We start from the raw sequence: 15,360 nt of genomic DNA on the forward strand, positions 1-15,360 counted from the left end.
GCTTTTGCAACGTTCTCGAATCAAGGGCAGCCTCCCATAATCCTCATACCTCCTTACAATGGCGGAACAGGTGGTCACAAGTTTCTTGATACCCTACACAAGAAGCACAGCAAATATTAGTTGTGAGATGGCGTCGTCCACGCTCAACGTTAGTTAAGATTCTCTCATGCATAACAAGCCAAGTAAAAAAACATATTCTGTGAGGGACTTTTAAACCCCAGATCGTTTTCCAAATGGTCGATCCAAGCTGTGGCGATGAATTGAGAATAGCATCATAAGGTTACTAATTGGTTATTGAAAGCTTTCCCGACCACATTTGTGGTCTGGAATATGTGATTCTTTTATTAATTATGGTCGGTAAATGATAAATAAGCCGACCCCACTGATGACTGATCGGAATTTCGGTGCGTGATCTATTGATAATGAGACCGGTATGTCTACTACCAATGAGACTTGTAAGTAAACATGCACTACTCGGGTTGGGAAATACACTAGTGTGCTCGGAAAGTAAACTAGTGAGGTCAAAAAGTGCACTAGTGAGGTCGAAAAATATACTAGTGAGCTCCGTATGGTAAGTGGGTTTCTCTATAACCCTATCAATACTAAATATTCATTTATTATATAATAAATGTACTTTTTTAGTGTAACATACTAAAAATGAACTTGTGATATTTTAAAAATAAACCTCCAAAAATAAATTTATAATACACAAAAAAAAATGAATTTTCAATATACTAGAAATAAGCATATATGATGTATGTCAGTGGTCCACAAAGTAATGGGAGTTATGGTTCACAATATAACGATTTCAAATGTTGTCAAATGTTTTTTCCTTTAAAGATTATTAATTGACAAGGTTAATTTCATTTTCAAAACTGATGTAAAATTAATGTCTTCTCTTGATATTCACACAAATGAAGGTAGTGCGTTATTCTACTTCATATTTGGAGAGGGTTTTATAATGAGTTGTTAGAAAATAATTTACAAATAACTTAGATCTGTAAAATAGGGAGGACTACTAAGGAGTATTACTAGTTTGTTGATACTTGATTGATGCTTTGAAATGATGTTCGTTGGGAATGGACATGCACTATATATATATGAAGTATATATATACTGAGACTCATCACTATACACATTATTTGGCTACTAATCATGATAAATTACATTAGGACTTGCATAAACTTGAATGCTCCAAACAATTTACTATGTTATTTTGTTGATATGAATGAGAGGAGTAATACACGTGATCCCAGTTTGGTTTCAGTTTTGAATTAGCGTTTCACGATTTTAAAAAATGACAAATTAAAACACAATCATTTCTATGGAGTATTATTACTCTGTCTTGCAGTTTGATTGACTGATGCCATTAAGCAATGTTCAAATTGTGAATAGACATGCTATATAGCATATAATGTCACGAGATAAATTATTGTACTCATTAGCTGGCTATTAATTATGATAATTTACATTGAGATTCGCATACATTTGATTTCCCCACACAATTTAACATGCCTTTTTGTTAATGCGGTTGGAGTTGTCAGATCTAAATTATTTAATGTTCATGTGTCTTTTTTCCTTTAACGGTAATAAAACTTTTTAAAATAATAAAAAGCATTACTAAAGAATTATTATATTCAGAAGTACATCTGAGTTTTGATACATCAGAAAATCACAAGAGAGAGTTCATTCAATCTTAACCACCATGTCGAATCTCTCAAAGCGTCAACAAAAAAAATATCTTTCATATCATCCTACGTATCCTCGACCAACAACTCCAACAAGGTTTCGACCAACAACTCCACCAAGGTATCCCAAGATCTCATTGTATCATCTCTTACTTTGTTATGAAATGTAGAATAATAAAGAAAAAAAAAACATACAATTCCTAATTTTTCTTAGTCTTATGATGTTTTTCTCTGCTTAACTCAACTAAACCAAGCCCTCGTCGACAATCCAGCCAATATAAAGCTTGTTGTTTTAAGAAATGAGAGCGACATTCACTCCCGCTTGAGCCACGAGACGAGAAACACTACAGATAAACCTATGAGAACAAAGTTGAAAACACCCGTTTTCTTCAATAGACTAAATCAAACATTTTTCTTTTTCCCAGTCAAAAATAAAAACGAAAAGTAAAACCCCTTTCTCCCCTCTATAGTTTCTCTGGGAAAGCATCTGCAGACTGCAGGGTCAGAAGGTGTATGCAGTTCAGGCTCAGCAATGAGATAGCATTGGGGAAAATTTTTTGAAAAAAATTTGAAAAAAAAAAAATGCTTCTGGGCTTCAATTAAAAATGACGCCTTTTTACTGGTGTTTGGTAATCTAGCGGCTAGTAGTTAATGGTTCTTGATTCCATAGGGCTTTGATCTCTGAGATGGAATCATCCAACGGCTTAGAACGGCCGACCCGATCGACGGCGGATACTGGAGGGAAGCATAGGATTTCTGCAGAACTGAAGAGGCTAGAGCAAGAAGCTCGTTTACTTGAGGTCAGTCTTTTCTGTTCAATTATTTTTATGGTTTTATTCATAAAGAAATTTGGATTTGAGGGTGATTTGTGTTGTTGTGTAGAGAGAAATGAATTGTTCTTGAAATGGGGCTTTGCTATTTTTGGTGCAGTGTTGAGGGCATATGAAAAGTTGTTAGAAAAAGAAAAGAAAATAGCTTTTTGGGTGCGATTTATTGCTAATTCTTTAAAAAGAAAGAAATGAAGACATTTTTCCCAGCATTCATTTGAATTCCATAGTGGTTAATTACATAAGATTGCCCCTGCTGAATTTGAGTTAAAGGTGGAAACTTGAAGCTTTTAACAGCAATTTTGTGATGGATTCTTGATAAAGAATGAGTGGATGGCTTCATGAAAGAATGGGGTAGTAGTACTTACTACTTAAAATGGTAATCTCATGCAAATAGGCATAGTAGGCATAATTGTTCACTATCTTTGGGCAGCAAAGTAAACTGAAATTTAGAAGTTAGAGTTTCGGAGTTTCCTAGACCAAGGTTTAGAAATTTGTGTTAGCAAATTATACCTATAGATAGGTTAGGAGTATGGTATAGTATAGTGGACATTGGACAAGAGATCTAGAAACCAATGTGTGTGAGATTAAGGCGAGGGGTTCGTACATTATACTCAAGTGGTGTTCATGGGAGTCTTTCAACATTTTTCCGCTCTATTGAAAGACAAATGAAACATGAACCAGACTGATACAAATCAAGCTCTGTAAGTATTGCCCTTAGTGCCCGGGAAAAAAGGAGAAAGAGGACCACTGAGGGAAATCCATGTAGAACATGTAAAAAGAGAAGGGAAAGAACATCAATACAATTAAATGCAAAGCCAATAAAAGGAAACTTTTTGTAGCAAATTAGATTAGTTGTTTTATAAATCTTTTCTGTTTGGAATTGGTGTGTTCTTGAACTGTAGATGATTTTATGTGTTAATTGTTTGAAAGTATATGCTCCTGATCTTTGGTGCTAGCTAGTTTATATGTGATGAAAGTTACGTATCTTGACTTCTTTTTTTTGCCGTTTAAGAACCGTGCTTTGTTGGCCATGAGTTTGTGTATGTATGCTAAAGTAATTAATCTTAATCTTCTTTCTATCAAGTATCAACTAGCTAGTTACCCAAGGTCATTATGATTAAAACTACCATCATCCAATGGAAGTCTAATGAAAATTGGTACTACTGTATTACCAGTCTTGGCTGTATTTTGGAGTTCTTACATGTTCATCGTCATGGTTAGATTCTCTGGTCCGAGAGTATAAGTTTTCCATGCATGAGATAATATGTATGTTGTGCTTCTTCTTTTTTTTGAGTGATGAGAGAAACCCGTAGCCATTACCTGAGGGTGTGCATTGGGTAAACCTCGTATTGTGACCCTAGCCGGCAAATGACCACAAGGCGGTAAACCAACCTAGGTTGTCCATAGCTGACCGACTCAAACCAAGAAGGCCAATAGCCTGCTCCCGCTAGGATTTGGCCTGAGTCACGCTTGCAAAGTTTGAGTGGTACTCTGGAGTAAGGCCATACCCAGAGCTCTTTAACATGATACACATACAAGAGTTTATCCTTCGACCTTGTAATTGAATTAGCAACCTGCTTACCAATTGCTCCAAGCTTGTGTGTTGGGGAACCTTCATTTTGAAGCTGAAAAGTGGAACTGATATGGCTTTATTCTTTCCCCTTTTGTATTTTAGATGATGCCATCATTACCAAATATTACCATCGAAATGCCCTAGCTTTATCCTACACTTGCTGTTAGGATCAAGCGCTTACCACTACGCCAAAAGCTATAGCTCACAGCAAAGACGCAACTTTATTTCTTTATATACTGGCACATTTTCGAGAGGCAGGGTGTTGGACTTGGCCCGTCACCGCCCTCCGCCCAACACTTGCATCTCTTGTTTTCGTAAGAAATTAATTAGCTTTCTTCTGGTGCTCCAGGAGGAAATGGAACAGCTGGACAAAATGGAAAAGGCCTCGGCTGCTTGCAAAGAGTAAGAAAACAATATTTATGTGTTTCGGTGCACGTAACGAGTGATATCAATTGTCTAACTGGATTGTTTTGTGTGGACACCAGAATGTTGCATACCGTGGGAACAAAACCAGATCCACTTCTCCCACAGTAAGCCTTCCTGGATTTGCTAAACGTGTTGTAAGTTTGGCTTACTTCTATAGAATTGTTTACTAAAGCGAGTTGCTATTTCTTCCTGCCAGAACTAATGGCCCGATAAATCCTTCTTGGGATCTGTGGTTCGAAGGACCACAAGACGAATCTAGTTGTGGATGCTGGATACTCTGATTCTTCTCGACTTATTCATCCAGACATTTCGTCACCGATTCGAGAGTCAATTGTTGATCGAAGCTGCTACCTTGTGGCGTACTGTCTAACATTCAACTGTGAAAGGAAATGGTGCAGGAACTTTATTTTTTTTGGTTTTCAAATTGTAGGGCAAAGAGATTTGTTGCTTTGCTTATGTTCAACTAAGTTGAACTAGGTTGGACTTCATTTTATGGTACAGTACAAGGTTGTCAGAATATTTGCTTTTGCTTAAAGGCTTTGAACTATCCCATTCTCATAATCTCTTTTTCTATAGTTTAAGTGTTTAACATTATAAATGCATTTTGACAGAATATTCTTGTGCTAACATTATTTTTTTGATAAGATTCTTGTGCTAACATTAAATGTTCATTAAATGATCCAAGGAAGCATATTAAACTTGAGTAAGAATTGATTGAATTAGGTGTTAAAAGAAAGAATTGAAGTGTGCTTAGTGATTGGCTGGGTGGGAGTTTAAATCCTGCTATAGACAATATGGAGATGAGGCTCTTAGAGTTAGGATCAAAAAAATAAAATGAGTTCACCGGGTAGTTCAAAAAGTTAACTAATCAATGTTTAGTTTTGTTTCTAGCGATAAGGTGGAGGTTTGTACCCCATTACAGACTCTTCGAGATTCATGAAATGACGAAATAGAGGTCGAAGTAGATTCATGAAATGACGAAATAGAGTATTTTTTAAGTAGATACCCCAACCTTAATACAAAGTATAATAAAAACATAGTACTATAAACTCCTAAATATTTAAAATTTTAGGATTTTTTAAATGTACCACAATGTACTATTGACACATATATTGATATTATTATTTGCAGATGTTTAGTTCAAGTAATCTAAAAATAGTTATCACAATCTTAACACAAAAGTACAATAAAAACATAGTACTAGAAAATTCTAAAAATTTTGAATTTTTCTAACATACTAGAATGCACTATTGACACATAAGCTGACATTACTTAGAGATGTTTGGTTAATATAATATGATTATCACATTCCTCTTAGTTAATTTAAAAGTTTAAGATTGTCTTTGATATTTTAAGTTTACCAGATAACATGAAAATAATATTAGATACTATTAATATTAATATTAAATTATTACAGCTTAAAAAATGTGAACTTATGTAGATGCTCTAAGCAGTTAAAATGTTAAATCTTGGTGGTAACCTAAAAAAAAAGTAGTCGTACTCCGTAATGTGGAGCATGTAGAGTTACTTCCCAGTTCCCAGACACCAAATTGGCATCCTCGTTGTCTCTGCTCTGTTTCGTCATCACTCATCATCAACTACTTTGGAGCTCACTCCCCTCGCTATCTCCGCCATTTCTTCTCTTTTTTGATTCCGTGTTATCTCACTCTCTTCTCCCTCCAATTTCTGTACTCAACTCTCAATCGCTGTTAGCTAGCCGGAGAAACATGTCGCAATCTCTCAATTTCTTCGTTTCCTCCTCCTCGCGTTCGGCCGCCACTTTACCGGTTTCCAAGCCCTCGCTCTCGTTCTCCTCCGCCGCCGCCGCCGCTTTACGCTTGCCGGCGAAGATCTCCGGACGGGGCTCCATCGCTAGGGCTTCGACTTCGGATCTCGATTCGTCTTCCTCGGTGCTGGTCTCGCACAACGGCGCCGGCGCCGGGGTCGCGCCGGCCGCCACAAGGGAGCACGGCTTCGGCGACGCGCTCGCGGCCGCGATTGAGGTGGACGCGGTCACGGAGGCCGAGCTCAAGGAGAATGGCTTCCGGAGCACCAGGAGGACCAAGCTCGTGTGCACCATTGGTCCCGCCACGTGCGGATTTGAGCAGCTGGAGGCGCTGGCCGTCGCCGGGATGAATGTGGCTCGAATCAACATGTGCCACGGCACGCGGGAGTGGCACAAGATGGTCATCGAGCGGGTGCGGCGGTTGAACGAGGAGAAGGGGTTTGCAGTCGCCATTATGATGGACACTGAGGGCAGCGAGATCCACATGGGTGATCTTGGAGGCGCTTCTTCTGCCAAAGCTGAGGTATCATAAATTGTACTAGTCCGTAATAGTTTTCTCTTTTATGAGTATTTAATGATGAACAATTTGATTTGGCTATTATTTACCACTTAATTAACTAATATGACTTCTGATTGTAGTGTCTTTGTGAAGGATAAATAGTTCTATTGCTGCTTATAGTATGTAGTAAATAAATAAAATATTGGAGGTTACACGAGTCTCATGAGCATTGAGCCTCTTGAAATAATAATGATGATGATGATGATTAAAAAATTGGAAGACCAAACTAGGCATAAGAATCCACTAATTAAGTATAAGAAAAAGTTTTGAAAAGCATCTCATCCTCAAATAGTCATTCCCTTTTTCATTCTTCTTGGCTTTTGTAGTTCTAAGAAACAAAAGTTAGCTTCTTGAGTAATAGTGTCAATGTGTCATGAGTTTGGTTGGATTATAAAACCCTGTCTTTGAAGTGCAGAATCATTCTAGTTGATGAAAGTGAGGTGCCAATGCTTGAGTTTGTTTCTCTTTTAGCAATTATGCAATTCTATTTTGTAAATACATGAGAAATTTGCTAAAGATTGACACTTTCTGAGTAATACAATAGATGATTCAATATTTACTTGACCTGCTATTTGAATGTTAAAAGTGGAATTGATGAGGAATAAATAATTCTGCTTTGGACTCATGGTTGTGGGACTTTGATACAAGATTCGGCAAAAATTGGTTTTCACTTGTGATATTTCTTTTTGGCTTCTTTTTAATTTGAGGGAAAATTTCAGAGAGCTTGCTGGACAACACTATAGTAATCCAAGTAGTAATGCCCATTTTCTTTCTAATACTAGTTGTTTATGAGTAGGATAAGAAAGAGCATTGCATGTGTGCCTTAGGATTTCTCTATAGAGTTTAGTTGGAGCTAGTAAACTGTGAATCGGCATTTAATGTTGTATTATGTGCTGCAGTGAAGAGTTATGTATACATTCACATCGTATTCTTTCTTCAGGATGGGGAAATTTGGACCTTCAGTGTTCGAGCATTTGAATCAAGTCAACCTGAGCGGACCATTAACGTTAACTATGATGGCTTTGCTGAAGGTTTATGAAATTTCTGGATTCAAGCAAAATATATGCCTATTGCTTTCAGTGGTTGTTAGAGTCATCTAATAAAGTATATAGGAAGTTAACTGTTTTATAATTTGCTGTTACAGATGTGAAAGTGGGGGATGATCTACTAGTAGATGGTGGAATGGTGAGGTTTGAGGTAATTGAGAAAATTGGTCCAGATGTTAAGTGTCTCTGCACAGATCCTGGGCTCTTATTGCCGCGGGCTAATTTGACATTTTGGCGTGATGGGAAATTAGTAAGAGAGCGAAATGCTATGCTTCCTACTGTTTCCTCGAAGGTTGGTGCTTGTTTCTCTTTCAACATAATGAGCATAATGTGTTTTAATTTATTCATTTTTACTAAAATCTGTTGCTCTGTATAAATACCCTGTATAAAAACAACTAACTTGAGCAGTGCTCTTTCTTGCTTGAATGCAGAGATGTCCATATGCTTCCTTGCTATAATTAACTGTCGAACTACTCTTTTTTATGAATAGATTGCTTTCTATAGATGGAATCTAATGTTTTCAGTATAGTAGGATTGCAACCCAATGTATTTTACATGTGGAGTTTGCAGATTTGCAATAAACAAAATAATATAAATGTGCTTGTAATATTGATGGATTCTATTTGATGATACAACTCGTTGGAGCTCATATGTTAAGATACTGATAACATTAATTGTTAGTTTAAGTACTTTATTTTGCAACATTTTTCATTATTAGGTCCTTTTGCTCTATTTATAGCTTAAGTAGAAAATAGTAGAAAATAGTTTAGTTCAAGCTTTCCATGTGCTTTTTCAAAGGATTTTGTTAGCCTTTTACTTTCATCATTAAAGGATGGTAAGTTTTACTTCATTACTTGTACAACTACTGTACAAGTAAATGCTTGAGAATTCCATTTATAGTTTAGAAACTTAAATGCTTCAGTAGAAGATAGAAAAGAATATTCTTTAGTTATCAAACGCAAAAGTAACAGAAAGCATCAACTTTAAGAGTGGCTCTTGGTTTGGATGTACATGTGTAAATCTATTAGCAATGCCCTTTGTTCTTAAGTACATTATTAAAATCTAAAAGAGCAAATCTTTTTAGTATGTAATCTCCAGCTCAAACATTCTTTTCCTTCAGGATTGGCTAGACATCGACTTTGGGATTACAGAAGGTGTAGAATTTATTGCAGTATCATTTGTCAAGTCTGCTGAAGTCATTAACCATCTTAAAAGTTACATCAAAGCACGAGCTCGTGATAGGTCAGTATGTGATTTCCTTTTTTTCTTAGTCATAAGAGAAATATATACTTTGATTCTTAATGTGAAGTTACTTTCTTTAAAGTTGGACTTTGTGTAGAAGGCTAGAAGCCAAATGCTCACCCTTGACCTTGTAAGCCATGGGTTCAAAACTTGTAAACTTCTCTTAAAAACTACTGTGGCATTCTTCCTCCTTCCCCATAAGCCCCACAGACCTTGGAGTAATAGGGTGTGGATCTTCTTTAAAATGTGCACAATGTGGGAGCCTTGTAGATTAACCAAACAATTGAAGCTCTTCCTATCTACTAGATGCTGGAGAATTTGAGAGTTTATATATTGATTTTGGTTGCAGTGATATTGCGGTAATTGCAAAGATAGAGAGCATTGACTCATTAAAGAACTTGGAAGAAATTATTCAAGTGTCAGATGGAGCTATGGTGGCAAGAGGAGATCTTGGTGCTCAGATCCCATTGGAACAGGTTCCATCGGAGCAGGAAAAAATTGTTCAGCTTTGCAGACAGCTGAATAAACCTGTTATAGTTGCTTCGCAGTTACTTGAGTCTATGATCGAATATCCTATTCCTACTAGAGCTGAAGTGGCTGATGTTTCTGAAGCAGTAAGGCAAAGGGCAGATGCTTTGATGCTATCAGGAGAGTCGGCCATGGGGCAGTACCCTGATAAGGCGTTGACTGTGTTAAGAACTGTTAGTTTGAGAATTGAGAAGCAGTGGAGAGAACAGAAGCAACATGAAGCTATGGAATTGCCATCTATTGCTTCTTCATTTGGAGATAGCATATCAGAAGAAATTTGCAATTCTGCTGCCAAGATGGGTAAGAAATCTATTTTAAAAGTTTTAAGAATATTTCTTTAATACATTTATTATATGTATTGTGTGTATGTCTAAAATTAGATTAATGAAGTGCATTGCATGTAGGAACTTCTACTAAGAAGCATGCATCTATTCTTAACAAACAAGAATAATCATGAAAATACTCCTGAAAAATTAGTCTGGATTAAACTTTTTGAAATGATCTTGAAATTGCCAAATGCCTCAAAACATTTCCATACTAAAATGAATGCTAGTTATCCTTTTTGAGATGAAGATAAAAGTCTTTGCATTCACTTAGAATAAGTGTATTATGGACAAAAAGATACTAGAGTCATCTGAATTTTTTACTTCCCCAATAAATTCTTACACTTATCAATATTTGAAAAACCAGAGTAAGTTGTGGTTCAACAAGCTCTTCTGCATAACGTAATTAATTCACATTTTTACTCTCTATTCAGTAATTACTATGAAGTTGAATTAGGCATTCAACCTGAAATTGGAGCATGTTAATACCCAGTAATTCCCATATATTTTCATTCTATGGTTTTTGATATATTTCTCAGAGAAGATAAGTACATAGTCAAAGTATACTTGTAACAAGTTTATGAATCCAAGTCACTCGATAATTCTAAGCCAATGCAGTGTTTTGTCTCATGTAACATAGACATATGAGCATCAGTTCATAACATGTAATTACCACCATATTCTCTTATAGAGTTGGTTACCTTAAAAAGATAAGGATGTTGAGAGTTGGCGCTATCACAAATAACTTTTGAATTTTGGAGTTTTAGACCCAGCTAGTCAACATCTCTGAACCACTTGCACTTTAATTTTTTGTTATATACTTATATTCATTTTATATGTTTGGAGGATTCTGCCATGAAATGAAGTTTTAGACATGTAAAGTAAGTGGACCTTTAGGAATACCACACCAGAATTTACATCATGCAATCTGGACCATATTTGGAGACTTGGAGTTCTCACCACTGTAAAATGGGCAACTCTTCAATTACCTGTGTAATTCACTCCTTTTCGAAAGAAACATGCTCTTCTTTCCATGCCTTTAAAAAAAAAAAAAATACAATAGAAGCTGCTTCCTGACCTCCTTATTTTTGAATCAGTTACTATCCTTTCCTTTTAGATTCAAATATTTACTATGATACTACTGGCAATGACCTGGACACCTATATGCAGCCTACTAGTGTCCCACCTAAAAGTTTTAGGGCTTTTTTGAGGCAACTTTTGTGCCATCTTCATAAAGGTGTTCACTTTCCTGGATGAGTTGGGAGTACAGTAGTGGTAGTAATGAGAGAAAGCTATTCAAGGTTTAGGTTGCAGAATATGGAAGTAAAGTAGGAAAAAACTTGAGTAAGTCTATATTGTGTTCATGTGAGATAGGTGGAGGCATGCGCATAAAGAATGAAATTTGGGAATATGTTTCCTGTTTTTAAGGAGGATTGTTTCAAATATAGGCCTTGCATCTTCCTTTTTTGGATTAAGCTTATTATAACTTTTGGTTATGTATTCATTTATTTATTTTTTTTATATCTAACTTTAAAGTTTGAAACTTTTGATACTGTGTACTAGACATTGAAAACGCAAGGGTTTTTTTTTTTTTTTTTTTCTCTTCAGTGTTAATTAATATTTTATATCACTGAACAGAAGTTGATCCTGTTGCTTCTCTCTCTCTCTCTTTTCTTCTTTTATTATTATTTTTTTATTTTATTTTTATTTTTTAAAAAAACTTTTTATTATTTTTATTTTTATTTTTTCAAAAAGTAATCTCATTTCTCAATGTTCTCAACTAGTTTTTCTTTCTGTCAGAAAAGTTTTAAGTATGGAATCTTCTTAAATTCAAGTTAGAAATAGTAATTTAGAATCTTTGCCAATACTACAATTGAAGGAACACCCTTTCTAACAGAACTAGTCTTTCGCTTAGCTTATAGCTTTTGGTGGTATTGGTTCTATTCAATGTTGTTAGATCAAAACATAAATGAACTGTAGGACAGTATGTGGCCCTGTAGGACAGAGAACTTCACATTATTTGGGCAGATAGTGATGAAATCACTGTATAAAGGAACCACTTGTGCATGTTGCACTAAGGTCCATTTGTTTGTTTGACTTGTGGGCCACAAGGTTTCTTTAGCATCCAATGAATGAAGGTGTCAGTTTCCAGAATTAAAAAGACTTCAACAGCTTTTTGGGTCCGTTTTTGTTTTTGAATTGAAACAGTTAATGACATGAGAGGGGAAATACAGTTGGATGATCTCTTAAGCAAATCATATCTTATTATTCCACTTTCATGACTCCTTTAATCTTATGTGGCTAATTAAATTTGCAGCTAATAATTTGGGGGTTGATGCTCTTTTTGTCTACACCAAGGATGGTCACATGGCTTCTCTCCTATCACGCTGCCGACCTGATTGCCCCATTTTCGCATTTACAACCACGACCTCTGTGCGTAGACGCCTGAACCTGCAATGGGGTCTAATCCCTTTCCGCTTAAGTTTCTCTGATGACATGGAAAGCAACCTCAACAAAACCTTTTCCCTGCTAAAGGCTCGGGGCATGATCAAATCAGGTGACCTAGTCGTTGCTGTCTCTGACATGTTGCAATCTATCCAGGTTATGAATGTTCCATAAGAACACAACAAATTCTGGCACAAACTATTAGTTTTACAACCCCCATCAGTCTGCTGCTCTTCAGACAGTGAATACTCCATAGCGGCAGAGACTAATATGTTGTTCCATATGTACCAGATGAGTAATGTGGTAATTTATCGCCTTGACTGGATTTCATATTTTTCTTTAGAAATTCTAGTGAGGATTTTAAAGCTCTTAACCTTTCTTGTATATCTTCAAAGATTCATCAATTTGGACTAATGTGCAAAAGTACAGTAGCTCTCTTAAATGTTGTCAGCTAGCACATAATTTTCAATTTGATTGACCCTTGACATAAACCTTACCTTTCATATAATTTGACAAAAAAATTGAGTCCATACATTGAAAAAAAAAATATCAGGTTCATGATAAGTCCATGAGCCCAGTCTAGATTAATATGACTTTATGGTTGAAAATATGGTTGACAATTAAGGCAACAGCCTGTTTTTTCAATGGACATGACATTTGCTGCTTTAGTCACAGTGCTGTACTGCTGTACATCTTTCCAAATCTATTGGAGTTGAAAGTTTGTTGGTCTTTTGTGGATTATGGGGTTGAAATGTTGTGAGATTGTGAGGAGTATTATGGTCTCATGGGTGATATTTTGCAGAGAAAAAATGGGCAATAATGGAAGTAGGGGTTAATAAAACAACAGAGTGGCTGCCAGTTCCCAGGTACTATAATCTTATAAGTAGATTAGCTAAATATGGTGTTGTGAACAGCAATCCCAGTTGTAAATCCCTAGGATTGCCACCAGATGGAATCTATGAGATTATCTCATCTGGGATAAGGCTGTTTTTATCCCTGAAAGTGCAGCCATTTCAATATCATATGACACGTTTTTTTTAATAACAAAAAAAAAATTAAAAAAAAAAAAATCAAGTGGCTTGCAAGTCCAACAAAATCCAGACTTACTCTTTCAAATGGCAAATTATACTTATATTAAAAGGGGAACATTAATAAATGTTTTTTTTTTAATGTAATGAGAGTTTATTATATAAAAAAAATGAACATGTAGTACACTAAAAATGAACATTCATTGTATACCATTGGTCCTGTCCATTGCACAGCTTGCAATGTAGATAATAGTACACAGTATAATGATTGCTGTCAAAAGTGACAAAGTAGGTCCACTTTTTTTTAAAAATAAAGTTTATTGTTATTATTATATTATTATGTTATTATATTATATTACGAAGTATATTTTAAGGGTGAATTGGAATTGTAGGGGTATAAAGAAAAATAGTGAGTGAATTAGAAATATGATGATAGGGCAGCATGACACTTTTTTAAAGTAAAAAAGTATCACATAGATAAACGAAGTTTAAGTAATTCTTTCAATGTTAAATGGTTTAGGTGCTAGATAGATGGTCAATCATCTCTTTAGTTAGGAGGCACCCTAATTTAATTTTGACCTCAATCGTTAACCAGAGGGTTGTTACACATTTATTTATTTATTTAAAAATATTTAGTTTCTGTTGACTTAAGAGCACTTGTACAACCAGTTATATTAAGTTATTATTAAACTCGAGAATTTTTTTTTTTCTACCCATTGAGCAAAGTTTCTGAAAATGCTCTTGGAAGAGCAATTATTGGTGGCACATAATTGAGGATTTGCCTATACACTCTGATCTACATGCATGGGTTTGTTGTTAATTAATGCTTGCATACCTATGACCTCATTGACATAAAATATGAGTGTGATTGGTATGAATATAATGGATTAGACACCCACATGTTTAATCAATGTTTTGATGGAGTCTTTTCAAATCATTTTAAGTTAATAATGCACATCTAAATCTGCTAGTGGTTAAGGTTAACAGTCAAGTGAGAAATGTTGTTCCTAAAAATGTTTTCTTTCAGCTTAGTTGATCATATCACATGTAGGGGATTGGAGTAGGTGTAATGGACCTTTCATAGGACTGGAGGATGCATGTGTGGTTTCAACTGTAATTTTTGTAAAAGATATCTTGGTGCACATTATAATATATGTGCGTGCACAATGACATGTAGACACGTATTTTCAAAATTTTAGTAATTTTTCATATACTTTGTCAAATATTCTAAGATGTTTACTTGTACGAGCTCGTTCATCAACCTGTGAGCGGAAAGAGCAAAAAACGGCGCACAATTCCATGGATAGTTTCATTCGAGATCGTAAATTTTGTATTCCACCTTCACACTTTTTCGCATTTTGACCCCAAAATCCTTATTTCTAGGTCCAAAATCAGTATCTGCACCTATTTAACTTCTGGACGTTCACTTTCCGAGTTCAATCGACTTTGATCCCAAGCCTAATACCTTCATCAACACGTATTCTATTTTAAATAATCGTGCTACCTAGCTAGGATTGAACTAATTCAAATTTATTATTGGCGTATTATCACTTCATATAAGAGAGTTCTTCCAATCCTTATTGTTTTATTTATAAAAGTCAAATTTATTACAATACCATTTTTACTTCTACTATATACAAGTATTAGTTAAAACATATATTCATTAATATTATAATTTGTCAATGTAATAATGTTGAAATAATAAGTTGTGAGCATTATTCTATTTACCCTTATTGTTGTTAGTCATTTTTCTATCCCTTTCAATTCCCCAAGTTCTTCATAAATCTAGAAGATGCATTTGGTCGTGCAAATGGTCCAAGCACCATCATACTCTATATTTATCACATGGCAACTACTTTTTTTTTTTTTTTTTTTTTTTTTGGAAC

The 15,360-nt window shown here is 35.3% G+C and overlaps 2 protein-coding genes across 2 annotated transcripts; both read left to right on the top strand.

Moving 5' to 3' along the window:
• Window positions 1-2,040: 2,040 nt before the first annotated feature.
• Window positions 2,041-5,127, top strand: LOC116015389 (guanine nucleotide-binding protein subunit gamma 2-like). The gene is made up of 4 exons (XM_031255437.1): window positions 2,041-2,488; window positions 4,441-4,493; window positions 4,577-4,621; window positions 4,714-5,127. Exons 1-4 carry the CDS (start codon window positions 2,375-2,377, stop codon window positions 4,796-4,798), a joined length of 297 nt encoding a protein of 98 aa, XP_031111297.1. The 5' UTR covers window positions 2,041-2,374; the 3' UTR covers window positions 4,799-5,127.
• A 912-nt stretch (window positions 5,128-6,039) lies between these two features.
• On the top strand, window positions 6,040-12,915 carry LOC116016945 (pyruvate kinase isozyme A, chloroplastic-like). Its single transcript, XM_031257413.1, has 6 exons — window positions 6,040-6,826; window positions 7,803-7,893; window positions 8,007-8,200; window positions 9,029-9,150; window positions 9,500-9,978; window positions 12,319-12,915. The coding sequence occupies exons 1-6, from the start codon at window positions 6,245-6,247 to the stop codon at window positions 12,618-12,620; spliced, it is 1,770 nt and encodes a 589-aa protein (XP_031113273.1). The 5' UTR covers window positions 6,040-6,244; the 3' UTR covers window positions 12,621-12,915.
• The last annotated feature ends 2,445 nt before the right edge of the window (window positions 12,916-15,360 follow it).

Source organism: Ipomoea triloba, chromosome 4, assembly GCF_003576645.1.
Source record: "Ipomoea triloba cultivar NCNSP0323 chromosome 4, ASM357664v1".
NCBI lineage: Eukaryota > Viridiplantae > Streptophyta > Magnoliopsida > Solanales > Convolvulaceae > Ipomoea > Ipomoea triloba.